At 40.2% G+C, this 15,885-nt stretch overlaps 1 protein-coding gene across 4 annotated transcripts in view; it reads left to right on the top strand.

The window, feature by feature from the left end:
- The window catches only part of TLN2 (talin 2), a 465,831-nt gene that overhangs the window by 275,124 nt on the left and 174,822 nt on the right, over window positions 1-15,885 (top strand). For all 4 annotated transcript variants that reach the window (XM_032174074.2, XM_032174073.2, XM_058427409.1 and 1 more), the window contains one exon: window positions 1,551-1,678. In XM_032174074.2, the coding sequence (XP_032029965.1) occupies window positions 1,551-1,678 (128 nt within the window). The remainder of the gene's footprint in view (window positions 1-1,550; window positions 1,679-15,885) is intronic.

Raw genomic sequence — 15,885 nt, 5'->3', positions numbered from 1 at the left:
CCCCTCATGTGTTTGGTTGTGGTGCAGGTTGATATTCTGGGTGAGCAGCTGACCATCCGGAGTAGGGTCTCCCTATGGCTTCCCAGATTGTGTCCTGGTAGCCAACACTGTCCCTCTCTGCCGGGCTTTGAGAGACAGTTGTATTTCACTTAACTGGCCCACCATTTCAAGTGTACTAAAGGTTTCTTAGCTGGCATCTTAGAATGCAAGAGAATATTGGTCAGAAAATCAGGACTTCGCATTAACTGGAAGATATCCTCTCAATAACCTTTCATGTCTTTACCCTTAACTAATTGTTAAAACTGACAAGTCATTTAACATGTCTGAGTTGCAGTTTCCCAGTACGTAAGATGTGGATTGCACTAGATTGTCCCTAAGGTTTCTTGTGGCTCAAGGAAAACATCATCCATCTTTGTCCTCTCCTACCAGCTTCCTTTCCTTCCCTCCCTCCCTTTCCTCTCCTTATTTATCCATCTGTCTGCCCATAGAAATAATGCAGGGGTTGGCAAACTACAGTCATGCCTTTTGCCTGTACTTGTGAATAAAGTTTTATTGGAACACAGTTTATGTATTCAAGTATTACATATTGATAAATCCCCTTGAGGGTTATGTAATTGTTACACATATCTTCTGTGGCTGTTCTCGCATTCCGGTGACAGAACTCAGTAGTTGTGACAGAGACTGTGTGGCCCAGGCGGTTTGAAATGTTTACTATTTGGCCTTTAGAGAAGTTTCCTGACCCGTGAGTTAGTGGATGGAAGGATGGCATGGAAAGAGGGCTGAGAGGAAAGATGTGGGGAGGCCAAAAGGAGAGAGATAGCAGGGCAGTGAAAAGATGCTTGTTGGCTTAAGGCTTAGAGTGATAGCTTGGAGTGTCCATCTTAGGGTGATCTGGGGGTCATTTAGAGAAAGGAAAGGCAGAAGCCGGGGAGGGGGGGGGGAAGCAACAGCAGTGATGGATGGAGAACTGGGAGGAGGAGGAGTTCAGACACAACAAGCTCCCCATTTTAGGATGCATTCGCTTGTCATTTCCCCTGCTGTCTTGAGTATTGAGTTCTTGTCTGTATGTGTATGTGTGCCTATCGCCTTTCTTTCTCTTCTTCTATTACATTGGTTTTTATCTGGGGATGGGGGTTGGGTTGATTTTACCTCTAGATATTTGATTAGCTAGCTTTATGATTTAGGATTGTAAAAAGTACACTGTATTTGTCTTTTGGCCTCTTTGAAGCTGATCATTTAATATGAGTTTCCTTTGCCTCTTTTTATAATCACTTCTGCCTTTCTGGACCGTCATCAAACTTTGCTTTTGCTGTACTGGACACCTCTAATGTTTTCCGTCTACAGGCCATTTTGGACAAAGGTTTGTTTTTCTTTTGCCTTAGTTTTCTCCCATGCGGTGATCATCCACTGTGTCCTGCACATGTCACCGTGGGTCGGCTGGCACTGTCCCCTGCTCCACAGAGGGTGTGCTGGGCCACGGGAATGTGTCAGTGGAGAGAACGTGTCACTCCCCGAAGCCTCTGATGCTTTTCCTTCCTCTTGTGTTTCAGGCTCGGGATGACATCCTGAATGGCTCTCACCCTGTCTCCTTCGAGAAAGCTTGTGAGTTTGGTGGATTTCAAGCCCAGATACAATTTGGACCTCATGTGGAACATAAACACAAACCTGGATTTTTAGAGTAAATGACATTTTGTTTCTCTTTTTTCTCTTTTCTCCTGTCTTCTTTCTCTTTCACCTTTTTATTTTTGAGCTAGGTATCTAAGATCATACCCTAATTTCAATCAGTTGTGAGAATGCTAGCTTTTCTTCCATCGAGTAGATGACCAAATTTGCAGATTTTGGAGAAAGCAAGAGAAATTCAAAAGTTTTTCTTGCTGAATAGAAATTCAGTGATCTGTGTTCTTCTCCACCCTTTTTTTTTTTCCTTCTACTTCGTCTTAGTGAAGAGGAAAGTAAAAAAATAAAAAACACTCCAGTAGGGCCAAGGTATGAACGCCGATGGGGGGGGCTGGGGGGAGGACATGAGCTTTCCTGTAGGATGTGCCAGTCAGCATGAGATGTGTCCAGTAGGCCATTCTTGGTATTCTGCATTCATTGTATTGTTTCAAGTGTATCGCAGGGAGAGGATAACGGAGAGGCTTCTTTGGCCCTTGACCCCAGTTTTACTTTGGTGGAAAGTAATTGGGACCAAAGTATGCCTTTGAGTAAGAAGAAAACTTAACTTTTCTTCTGGTGGCAGAGAATGCCTGGCCAATATGCTGTTTGGTCTGAACTGAGTTGTTAACCCCCCAAAAAGCAAACCTCTGCCCTTGGGTTAGTGAATCCTAGGGAGCCTTTACAAGGTGATGCCGTGTCCTGCAGTGTGCCACACATTGTGAGCCTGAGGCCGAGGATGGCTCTGAGCAGTTCCTACCGCCTACTTAGTTCTGTATTCTCCAAATGAGTCATACTGCCGGGTGTTCCTCAGGGCCCACTTTTACCCCAGCAGTCTGGCTTCCTTCCTCAGGAACCTCGGGAAGCTTCCCCTTCTGTTCCACCACCTATCAAAGGCCATGTGCACAAGTTCCTTTAGCAGTTTCCACGTTCCCACCTTCTAGCCTCACAGCTGGCCCCTCAGGTACAACTGATGTCATCAGCCTGAGGATTATGGCCACAGATATTGAGGAATAAACACCAAGAGCTAGTGAGGCCTTGGAGGAAACAACATTTTGTTTCTGTTTCTAGAGTGACTGGTGACAAATAGAAAAAGAAGGGAAGACTGATGAATAAAAAAATATGGAAATAAAACGTTTACCTATTTTTGGGCATTTGTAGCTGTGAATCTATGTCTCCTGGTAGGAAGGAGATCCGAATGTAGCCGTTCACCGGGTTCCTATATTGATGACGATGCCACTCTGGTCATTTTATTAGTGCACTTTCTCCATAGCCCGGGGGCAACTAGTTCTCAGGACTCCCTTGTGAATTGAGAACATAGTATTTTATTTGATAGATATGGAAGAAGCAGGAGAGAGAGAAGTGGCTTATTCACAGTTACTTAAAGAGGTTCTCCGCAAATAGCTTCTGACTTCTAACACCGGGCTCTCATTTTCAAAGGCTTTCCTACTTTCAGTGAAAGGCAAGTTGCCCCTTTCACTGGTCTCCCACTATGCAGCAAAGGTACTTAAAACTGGGATTACAAGGTGCTTTGGTCTATTTCCTAGTATGATGGGTCGTACCAACCAAATCATCGTGAACGTTACTGTACAGCTGGCTGCCTGTGTCAAGATTACAAACTAATATCAAAGCATTGGTATTGGTCTTAAAATTATGTACTGCAGTTTGTGGTCCTATTGAATGCTACACACTCACACTCCAGCAACAGTATTCTTCTCTTAATAATCTGAGACCACAAGAGTTAAGCAATTGCATTGAGTTTGTTTCTTTTTTTCTAAGATTATAATATCAAGTTTATGCCTGTAGTGGTACCTGTACCCTTATTTAGATTCCAAATTAAAATAAGGTGGTTTTGCCTGGTGGCAATTATTTTTCCTTATGAATTTGATTTACTTTTTAATTAGGCCAAATTAGGTAATGAGGCATTTTTACTTAATGTAGATATTTAATTGTGTACATTATTGCTTATACCATGCAGGTAAAATTTCTTGAGGATATGAGTCCCTTCTTAATTAACACAAAACAGTGAGGCCACATTTTGCTGATTTGTGAGTTGGATAGTCAGGTCCTGTTTTTGCCTGGGCTGTCCCTGGTGACTGGCTGGGCTCTCTTTTGCAGCCTTTATATCTTTACCATTCTAGCTTTCACATGTGCGATCTGCTTAAACAGTTTAGGGTTTTAAAATAATAATGAGAAGGTTGGACTTGTGATAGCCATGCTGAAGATGCAACCCCCAGAAATTTCAGTTACGTAGTTTCTGAGGCGGGTACATAGGGGTTATCTTTTAATTTTTTGAAAATTTGCTCAGCATTTTTGCTCAGAGTCGCAATATGGACATTTTTTATGAGATTCGCGTCGAACTTTCTTCAGACTCTCCAGTGATTTCTGGATTTGGTACTTTAATGAAGGTACTCATTTAGAATAATGCAAATCATCAGAGCCTGAAAGATTTTCAGAGTTTTCAGGGATTTAAGGATTATTTAATATATCCATCTACTTTATTGATGGGGAGAATAAGTGCTAGAGAGAGACAGAGACAAGGCCCAGAACAGTCAAGTGCAGGGAGCCAGAAAAAAGCCAGTTCTGCTAGATTGAGTCTGATGTGCTTTATCTATATGACAGTTTTCCTCAGGTCACCTTCAGGGGGTCCTAAGAAGGGCCATTTTATTGGTGCATGAAGTAAAAACAACACATAATCTAGTAATCAGGTATTTGCTTTGTGCTTTTCTGTGTTGAGAAAATGCTTGCAGAAAATATGCCATGTGATTTGGATTTTTGTACAAATGTGTGGGGTTCATGTGAAATTTTGTTACCTATATGTGAGCCTGGTGTTTTTCTCTAACCCATTGAGGACTTGCAGATGTGTTTTATTGTGCCAGGTATAGGGAAGATACAAGGGAGATATTATATACTAATTCCTTGCTGTTTTTGAATCTACAGTCTGTGTGGCAGATAAGTATATGAAATGGTTATTATGCAGAACCAAAACTTGGCTCTGATCATTCCAACAAAGTCCAACTTTTTAACTGTATTTTAAGTGCAGGATGGTCTATTCAGGAAGTAGACTATGGAGACTACTATGGATTGTTTCTAAAAAGGTGGGAAGAGTATCATGCAAGACGCAATGTTGATTAAAGAAATTGACGAAATAGAAGGTCAATCTAAAGAAGAGTTGACTCTTAAAACGGCAACAACAAAACATAATCATGACTAATTTCTAGACCCTTAAAAACCACTGTGGAACACTTTAAGAAATGGTCACAGTAAAAGCCTTCTATATTTTATTGAAGAAGATGAGAGTTACTGGTAAACTTCAGATCTTAAATCAAGTATACATGACAAAATTGAAAGTGACTCTAGGTGACAGAGAATGTTAGTACACTATTTTTTCAACATTGTGCCGTGTTTGGAATTTTTCCTAAGAAAATTGTTGGGAAAAAATTGAAGATAGCCTAAGAGAATATAGATAGACTGTATATGGAAATAATGAAAGAAACCAGACTTCACAAGTTCTTTAATAAAGTTTTAATTACTGGTCAAAACAAACAAATAATCTGTATAGCTTTCAAGCCAGTAGGGATAGGAGGGAAGAAATGCAGATAGCTTGACTATTAAAATAGGAGATGTGCAGGGCGGCTTATGGAAACAAAGTGAAAAGAAGGTGTGGAATAAGATATGGTAAACACTTTTAAATATATTAGGCATCATACCAAATGTAAATAAATGAAATGCAGCAATTAATAAACAGAGATTCTCATTGAATGGCATTTTGTTGTAAGTCCAGGTCTATACTATCTCTAAAAGACACACTTTTAGACAAAGAACAGAGAGAATGACAGAGAAAAGTTTAAATGCATTGAAACTGATAAACCAGGAAATTTCTACTTAAATCAAAATGTAGCTGCTGGAGCAGCTACATTTGGTGTTACACAAAATAGACTCTAAGGCAAACAAAGCATAAGTCGAGATAAAGAAGATTATAAAGATAGAAGGACTAACTTATCAAGATACTAAATAATTGTGAACCTGTATATGTGCCTAACACTGCCTTAAATGTATATAAAGGAAAAATAGACTGTATTGCAAAAATTTCAGATATGCAATTTTAGTGAAGTAATTTAACATACTTCCCTCAGTGAATGATTAGCAGAACAAGATAAAAATAGAAGAAATAAGATATTTAAAAGAAAGTAATGAAATAGAAACCACAGAGAATCAATAAAACCAAAAGCTGGTTCTTTAAAAAACTTAAACAACCTTGGGTAAATTTGATCAAGAAAAACAAAAGAAGAAAAAGGCAAAATAAGGTGAAGAGATGTTAAAAAGCAGTTGAGAATGTGATAAACTAGGAAAATTTAGAAAAAATGGATAATTAGAAAATTGAAATAAATCTACAATCTTGAAAGAAATTGACTTATCAGTTTAAAAGATACCAATCAAAAAACAATAAATACTAGGCCCAGGTTATTTCAGAAAATAAAAAAGTAAAGCTCCTCACCTTAATTTGAAACTAGCAGAACTGTAATACCAAAATGAATACAGACAATAGAAAGCTTTTAAATTGAATATAGATGTCTTCCTCATAAAAGTTAATCAAATATTAACTAAGTCCAACATGACATGTGCATGTGTAAGTGCAAGTTATAACTAAATAGTGTTTCTTTAAAGGAGGCAAAATTCATTTAACAAATAATTTGTTGAGTGCTTTCTATGTGGTAGACACTAGACACTGGAGATACAGCAGTGAAAAACACAGTCAAACATTTCTGCCCTCGTGGAACTTAAATTCTAGTGCGGAAAGGAAGATGATAACTAATAAGCAAGTAAAATACATAATATATTAATGATGATGAATGCCAAGATAAAAAGGCAGAAAGGGGGAATAGGGAGTTGGTGTATTTTAGGGATTGAGAGAGTTTTTTTTTTTTTTTTTTTTTTTTTTTTTGAGACGGAGTCTCGCTCTGTCGCCCAGGCTGGAGTGCAGTGGCATGATCTCGGCTCACTGCAAGCTCTGCCTCCCGGGTTCACTCCATTCTCCTGCCCGGGTTCACTCCATTCTCCTGCCTCAGTCTCCCGAGTAACAGGGACTACAGGTGCCCACCACCACGCCTGGCTAATCTTTTGTATTTTTAGTAGAGACGGGGTTTCACCGTGTTAGCCAGGATGGTCTCGATCTCCTGATCGTCCTGCCTCGGCCTCCCAAAGTGCTGGAATTAACAGGCTTCAGCCACAGCGCCGGGCCTTGAGAGAGAATTTGACATTTTAGAATGGATTACCAAGAGACACATCTTCACAGTAGAAAATGTGTTTATATAGTTTACCATGTTCGATTTTTTTTTAAAGACTATGATTGTCTTAATTACTGGAGAGAAAGAATTTCGTAAAATAAAATAATCTTGATGACAAAAAGAAAAACTTCATGGCATGCCAGAAATTCATGAAAACCTTCTTAGTCTAAACAAGTATGATAATTAGTAGTTTAATATTAATTCCCTTTAATGTCCAGAAGGATGCCTGCTATCAGTGCTTCTTATCAACATGATACTAAATATCCTAATGAGTGCAATAAGGAAAGAAAAAGAGCTAAACCATATCAGGATTGGATAAACTGTCATTGGTTGCAGGTGATAGGATTATCTACATAGATAATCAGTCAGTCTATAGAGAACCTTACTAGAATTAACAAGACTTTTAAGCGTGGTCTTTAGGAACAAAAAAAAAAAATCAACATATAATAGCAAATAGTATTCCCATACAAATCAACAAAGAGGAAATATAATTGAAAAAAGGGAGTTACCTTTTATAGTAGTTACAAAAAGTATAATTTACCTAAGAAGACAGCTTTCCAATGATCTCCAAGATCTCACCAATAAAATGATAAACGTTTATTGAAGAGCATAAAAGGAAGTCTGAGTAAATGCTATGTTATTGCTGTGTTAATGGGTAGGAAGACTTGTATCAGGTAAAGTACTTCTACCCAAACTTACAGATTCAGTTCAATTCCAGTCACTTACGTAATAATGAGAAAACTTTTTCTTAAAATAGACATCTCAATAAAGCTGTTAAAAATTAATATGAACTAGTCAAGGCTCAAGAATGGTAAAGGCTAATTGAAGATATATGAAGGACTCATACAACTACCACAATTTTTATAAAGGTAAAGTAATTAAAACACTACATTAGTACCATAAGGTGATATAGTAATTCAAAAGATTGATAAATTTGCCTTTATTAAAATTAAATTAAATTTAATAAAATTAAAATTTGCCTTTATTAAAATACCTTATTAGGAAAAGACCTCATGAAGAATAAAGCTCCAAACTGGAAAAAGAAATCTGCATATTTGCAATGCATACTCCAAGATCAGATTAATATCCAGAAGATGCTAAAAAAGAAAAAAAAATCTAAGAAAAAGATCACCCAGGATATCAGTACGTACTTTAAAGAGAAGGAAATGTAGTTGACTTATAAAGATGAAAAGATGTTTAACTTAGTACATGATTCAGAAAATGCAAAATCAAAAGGGACAGAGCATTTCATGTCTCTCAGATGGGCATACATTTAAATGTGTGAAGACACCAAGGTTCTTTATAGAGGAAACAAGGTATTTCAGAATATGAATCTTTGTATTTAAAAATATATACACAAAGAGAAACCGGATGTCTTATTGTTTATAGACACAAGGAGATATAGGAAGATATTAAAATATCTGTGGAAACTAACTTCAAAAAAGTGACGGCTGGGCACGGTGGCCCATGCCTGTAATCCCAGCACTTTGGGAGGCCGAGGCGGGTGGATCACTTCAGGCCAGGAGTTCGAGACCAGCCTGACCAACATGGAGAACCCCTCTCTCTACTACAGATACAAAATTAGCTGGGCGTGGTGGTGCATACCTGTAATCCCAGCTACTCGAGAGGCTGAGGCACGAGAATCACTTGAACCTGGGAGGCAAAGGTTGCAGTGAGCTGAGATTGCACCATTGCACTCCAGCCTGGGCAACAAGGGGGAAACTGTCTCAAAAAAAAAAAAAAGTGGCTACCTAATAAAGAAAGGATATGGGATTTCCACTAATTCTGTAATCTCTACTTTAATAACAGAAGAGAAGTAGCAATCATAAAGCAGATATGACAACATGTCAACATGTATTTCTCCTTGGCGGTAGGTATATACGTTATAAGGCATATACTTTTCTATAATTTGAAATGTTTCACACTTAACTTTTTTTTGTTGTTGTTGTTGAGACAAGGTGTCAGTCTGTCACCCAGGCTGGAGTGCAGTGGCGCCATCTCAGCCTCCACCTCTCTGGTGCAAGCAGTCCCCTCACCTTAGCCTCTCAAGTAGCTGGGACTTCAGGCATGTACCATCATGCCCAGCTAACTTTTGTATGGGGTCCCAGTTTGGTGCCCAAGCTCGTCTCGAACTCCTGGGTTCAAGCGATCCACCCTCTTCAGCCGTCCAAAGTGCTGGGATTACAGGCTTGAGACAGCACACCCAGCTCACTTTTTTCTTTTTTTTTTCTTTTTCTTTTTTTTTTTTTTTTGAGACAGAGTCTCGCTCTGTCGCCTGGGCCGGAGTGCAATAGCGCTATCTCAGCTCACTGCAAGCTCCGCCCCCCGGGTTCATGCCATTCTCCTGCCTCAGCCTCCCAAGTAGCTGGGACTACAGGTGCCCACCACCATGCCTGGCTATTTTTTTGTATTTTTAGTAGAGATGGGTTTCACCTTGTTAGCCAGGATAGTCTCGATCTCCTGACCTCGTGATCTGCTCGCCTTGGCCTCCCAAAGTGCTGGGATTACAGGCGTGAGCCACCGCACCTGGCCAACATTTTTTTTTAAAAAAGATGTTTGCAGTAGTCTGGGCCTGAAGTGATAAAACTTATATTCACCAAAGTTGGATATTTAACACGTGGCAAAGGCAAAAGTAATAGGCCCTGGAGGCCAGACAGAAAGGTTCCATGACTCTGCATGTTATGGGAAGAAATGGTCCAAGGGCTGAGTGTGGGCAGGCAGGTCACAGGCTTAGGAAACCTCTCTCATCCTTGACTCTCACAGCCCCCCTTCCTGTTTGGGAATTCCTTGGAAGTATTTTACTGAGAAAACAAAGCGACCCAGGGTATGAATCTTTGTTGAGAAAGAATTCACAGTGGACTTGGAAATTTTCCCCCACAAACTCAAGATAATTCTACTGTCAACAAGCAAAGCTTTTGACCCAGTAGGAGGTCTGAAGCCAGTTTTTCACTTGGCCTCTGTTCAAACACATATTCCTCCTTTGGAGTTGGTCATCTGTGTGTGCTTTTGTCAGAATAATTTGGCCCTTGATTCTGTTTTCAAACTAACCAGAAAGCTGGCATTTCAACCTTTGTTTTCATCAGCTCTCTTACATTATATTCTTCACCACCATCCTCCCACTAAATTAAAAGTAAAGTGCAATAAAAAGCCACTTGCGTACTTCCTCCCTGTGAACTTCTGTCTTGTGTTTCTGACAGCCCAGAGCTCTCCTATCCTCTCAGTTTTGGGAGGTAGTGACCATTCAATAGTGTCTGTACTGTTTCATCCTAGCTGTCTTCTGAGGTTGGTGCCTATCTCCCTAACTACTTTCAAACCAGGAACCACTGAGGGTATCCAGCGCTGAGCTGTCTCTGAGTTCCTGGGCAGTGGTGTGTCCTTATATTAAAGGACATTTGGATTGGTTCAGGATGACAGAACTGCTGTGTGACCAAGATAGGTCTTCAAATCCAGTTCTTATGTTTCTACCATGCTGCTGTGGTTTGAATGTGTTCTCTGCAAAATTTGGGTGTTGCCAATGTGATAGCGCTAAGAGGTGGGGCCTCAAGACATGATTAGGTCATGAGGGCTTTTCCCTCGTGACTGGGATTAAGGCCCTTAGAAAAGAGGCTTCACGCAGCATTCAGCTAGCTTGCTGTTTTGCTCCTTTGCCTTGTGAGGACACAGGCTTTCTCTCCTCTCCAGAGCATGCCACCCATACCAAACAGCTGAACCTGCTGGTGCCTTGACCTTGGACTTCCCAGCCTCCAGAACTGTACAGAAATAAATTTTCTGTTCTTTATAATTGAATTATAAATTATAGAATTAAGTATAATTGAATATAATTAAAAGACTGGTCATTACCCAGTCTGTGGTATTCTTTTGCAGCAGCACAAACTGACAAGCTGTTTTCCGTTTCCACTTTTTCTTGCCACTCTAAGCGTTTCCCAGCTCACTCAGTGCCTCCCTCCACCTGTATTATCACCTCACTTAACCAGAACTTAACTGCTACTCTCAGTTGCAGACATTTTGATCTTTGAGTTTGGATTCAAATCCAAGTGTGTCTGAATCTGTAATCTGAGCTTTCAGCCCACTGTGTCAGTGGTTCTCCAACTTCATCTGATCAGAATTATCTAAAGGGCTTGTGGGCCTCACCCCCAGAGCCTATTATCCACCAGGTGTGGGGTGAAGCCTGAACACTGGCATTTCTTTTCTTTTCTTTTTTTTTTTTTTTTTTTTGAGACGGAGTCTGGCTGTGTTGCCCAGGCTGGAGTGCAGTGGCGCGATCTCGGCTCACTGCAAGCTCCGCCTCTCAGGTTCACGCCATTCTCCTGCCTCAGGCTCCCAAGTAGCTGGGACTACAGTAGAGACAGGGTTTCACCATGTTAGCCAGGATGATCTCGATCTCCTGACCTCGTGATCTGCCCACGTCGGCCTCCCAAAGTGCTGGGATTACAGGCGTGAGCCACCGCATCTGGTGAACACTGGCATTTCTGTCACATTCCTAAGTGCTGCTGGTGCTGCTGGTCCTGAGGCCACACTCTGAGAAGCGTATGTGATACCAGATTTGACATGTTGTTGTTAATCATTTGGTGATTCAACATCACAGTTGGAGTCAGGATCCTGGGTGTTCCAGCATCCTTTGGGTGATGCTGTCCCTATCGTACCTCCACCATCCCTCCCCTCCGTTCCTCCACCCTGTGCTGAGTGGACACTCTGCTGCTTTGTTTTTATGTTCATATGGATTCTGTCCGCTCTCACAAATGAGGCGACATCCCTTGTCTTCAATTCGTATGAGCGATAACACTCAGGTTTGAAGCCTCTGCTTTTTAAGTGATAAAAACCAACTTAGAGAAACGGTGACTTCCCTGTGGTCATGCAGTGACTTGTTGGCAGCCCTGGGACAGATAAGAGGCAGTTCACGTTTCCCCAAATCATAGCTGCCTCCCTGTGTACTTGTAACTTACGGCCAGACTAGGAAACATCTTTGGAACTTCTCTTTTGGAATTACTTGTAGAGGCAGCTTAAATTGTACATAAGAAAATGAGATTTGATCATGTACACACAATGAAATAATATTTAACCTTAACAATGGAGATACTGCCATTTGTGACAACATGGATGGACCTAGAGGACATTATTATGTCCTCTGAAATAAGCCACACACAGAAATGAAAATACTGTGTGATCTCACTCATGTGGAACCTTAAAACATAACAAAGAACTCAAATACATAGAAAAAAGAGTAGGAAAGTGGTTACTGAGTGGGGGGAAATGGGGAGATAGTGGTCAAAGGGTACACAGGCTCAGTTACATAGGATAAATAAGTCTAGAGGCCTAATGTTCCTTATGTACCGTGTGAGGGCTATAGTTGATAGTATTGTATACTGGAAATTTACAAAGTAAATTTTAGGTAGTTTTACCACACACATAAAAACTGAGATGATGGTTACATTAACTTGCTTGATTGTAGAAATTCTTTCACTGTGTATATTATATGAAAACATCATGTTGTATACTTTAAATATATACAATAAAATAACAAAATTGCAACTCATCCTTCAAAAAGTAGAAAATGAAGTTTTCGTGACATCTGTATGTTTGAATTCAGATCCTGCTCCCCTAAATGTGTTAAATTCCCCTTCCCTGATTCCACCGGCTTCTGGGCATTTCTGAAAAACTCAATGGCCACCACCTGGTCTTCATTATCATATTCTGATTATTATTTTATTCCACAGGGTCTGAAATACTGATCACGTGGGATGTTGTTTGCCTACAGGGTAACTTGGAGGGGTCAGGGTGTGTAGTGGCCCAGAGCATGGTCCCTAGTGCCCACGGATGAGACAGCGTGTGGGCTGTGACCCTGGGCGACTTAGCATTGCTGAGCCTCAGAGTCTGTGTGTAGAATGGGGTCTTTGCTTCCCACGGCTTTTGTCAGTACTCAGTTAATCTGTTAGTGCTCGTAAAGCACCTGAAACAGGGTTTGGCCTTCAGTAAATGGCAGCTGTTTTAATTGTAGAAACTCTCAACCTGGTTTGGACTATTAGTTGGATAATCCAAAAAGTCGTTTAAAATGTAGAATCATAACAGGTGACATCTACCACTTGAAACCCATTATTCTAACTTTGAACTTACATGTTTGTTGCTATTGTTTTGATGTAGGGCCAAGGTTTTTTCTTGTGTGAGTCTCCTGATTGGATTTCTACAGTGTCTTGCATGAACCATGCATAATGCATCATCTGTGAAGGAATTTAAAGACAGCTATGAAGCAATCTGAGGACAGAATATCTTTAGATTTCCATGATTTTTTTCCTTTTCAGTATTTGACAGTTGTCTATATGTCATTTAATACATTTTATAACTATTACCCTTAGGAAGAATGCAGTAGCTCAATTTTTATACTATTTCAGCAGCTCATGGGCTATGTCAGTGTATCATATAATCATGTGCTCTCCAGCCAGCTGCAACAAATTGGAGAACAAATACAGTGGACTTGACCAGAGCAGAAGTCGGGGTTTGTGAGAGAGGAGTCTGTTGGCTGCAAACTTTGAACCTCTCATGGATCTTACTGAGTCTGTTAGAGATTAGTGTACTAACTTTACTGGAATAGAGGATCTGTTGTTATGACTGCATTCAGAAAGGGCCATGCTTAAAAGGCTGGCAGTAGGGTTTGGCGGAGAAGTGAGTTCTCAATGCAGTTTGTAGATGGCTGCCCTTTTAAGGTGAGAACATTTAAGGAGACAGTGGGAGGGATTTTGCTTGACCAGAACTTGCTTAATTAGGAAAATTTCCGATCAGGTTTGACAGGCTGATTTTTCTCCGACAAGGCTGACAGATTGCACTTGTATACATGTCCCAGATGTTAGGAGCCTTCCACACTCAGGTTTGGTAATCAGAACAACAACTGAGCTGGAACTACTGCGCTGCTGGCTGGCAGGCCTTGATGACATCCTGCCTGCTCCCTCCTGCTTTGTGCTGACATGGCACGCATGGCTGATTTACGGGGGAAAATACACGCCACACACATGCACACACTATTCATATCTTAAAATGGTTTTTAAACTCCCCACAAACCAATTCTTGAGACCTCAGGGGTAACACCTCTAGGGCACCTTCTGATGTTGTTTTCAGTAACTCCTGAAGACTGCATAGGAGGCAGATTCAGATGGGCTGGTTTGGCGGAGTTTGAAAGAAGGGAGCTTGCTGCAGTACAGGACTTTCTTGCCAGTGATGGTCAGCATATTCTACCCCTGCTGGTCCCCTGGACACCACCATCTGGTATTCTTCTAGTGACAGCCATTGCCCTGAGAGGGCTTGACGTGGAGCCCTTTTTGGGTGCTTTTGTTAACCTTAACCTCTGTTGCTAATGGAGGAGCCAACGCCTAGAGGCTGGCAGCAACGGTTCTCTCATGATGCCACTTCCTTATTTTAAATGGGCCCCTGGAGAAAGCCTGAAGCAGCTGTGTGTTCAGGTGGACCCACTCTTGTTCTGGGAGGTCAGAGGCTCTCTGCCACTTACTTACAAGTCCCGTGCCTTCAGCTAAGTCTTTACCTCTCTGAAACTCAGCTTCCTCTTTTGTGATGTTGGTGCCATCCGGCTCTCTCTGAATCATTCATTTTTGCCCATGAAGTTGCTTAATGATAATTTTAATATCTAAACTGCTGCAGATTAGATATTTCTTAGATACCTCCTTCTGACGAACTTGGAATCTCTCTTTTTTTCTTATTAGTGAAATCATACAACTTTTCCTTTGTGACTGCCTTCTTTCCGTTAGCACAGTGTTTCCATGTTGTAGCATATTTCAGTACTTCCTTTAGATCCAAATGATGTTCCATTGTATGGAGAAACCACATTTTATCCATTAGTTGATGGGCTTTTGAGTTATTTTCATCTTTTGGCTGTCATTAATAATGCTGCTGTGAACATTTGTGTACAAGTTTTTGTGTGGAAGTGTTCTCATTTTTTTTCTGGGCAAATGTCAAGGAGCAGAATTGCTGCATAATATTTTAAGGAACTACCAAACTTTTTTACAGCAGCTGTACCATTGTACATTCCCACCAGCAGTGTATGAGGGTTCCAGTTTCTCTATGCCTTTGTCAACACTTGCTGTTGTCCATCTTTTTTATTGTAGCCATCCTCGTGGGTATGTATTGGTATCACATTGTGGTTTTTCTTTGCATTTCCCTGGTGGCTAATAATGTTGAACATACTTTCATGTGCCTATTGGCCATTTGTATTTCTTCTTTGGAGAAATGACTGTTCATGTCCTCTGCCCGTTTTCAGTTGGGTGCTTGTCTTTTCATTATCAGTTAAAGGTTTTTTATATATTCTGTATATATTGTAATTTCCTCGTATATAATTTGCAAATATTTTCCCCCACTCTGTGGATTGTATTTTCACTTTCTTGATGGTGGTATCTGCAATTTAAAAGTTTATAATTTTGAAATAGTCCATTTTATTTTTTTTTCTTTTACTACATGTGCTTTTGGTATTGTATCTACTCTTTGCCTAAATCAAGGTCGTAAAGATTTATTTCTGTATTTTCTTCTGAGAGTTTTATAGATTTAGCTATTACATTTAGGTCTGTTATAGATTTTGAGTTATTTCTGGTGGATAGTGTGAAGTACGGGGTCCAATTTTTGTCTTTTGCATGTGAACATCCTGTTGTCCCAGCACCAGTTATTTAAAAAAGTATTCTTTCCCCACTGAATTGTCTTGGAACACTTGTTGAAAATCAGTTGACTGTAAAGGTGAGGGTTAATTTCTGGACTCTCAGTTCTATTCTATTGACCTGTGTATCTGTTCTTACATCATTACTGCACTGTCTTTTTTACTATAGCTTTGTAGTAAATATATTTCTCGTATCTCTTTTAATTTATTATTATGTCCTCCTTTTCACCACTACTACCAAACTATTTATTTTTGAAGAAACTAAGTTTTTTATTTTTTTTTATTATTATACTTCAG

The sequence above is a fragment of the Hylobates moloch genome, unplaced genomic scaffold (genome assembly GCF_009828535.3).
Source record: "Hylobates moloch isolate HMO894 unplaced genomic scaffold, HMol_V3 SCAFFOLD_14, whole genome shotgun sequence".
Classification (NCBI taxonomy): Eukaryota; Metazoa; Chordata; class Mammalia; order Primates; family Hylobatidae; genus Hylobates; species Hylobates moloch.
Note: the sequence above shows the minus strand (reverse complement) of the source record. Positions and strands in the feature narration are given on the sequence as shown.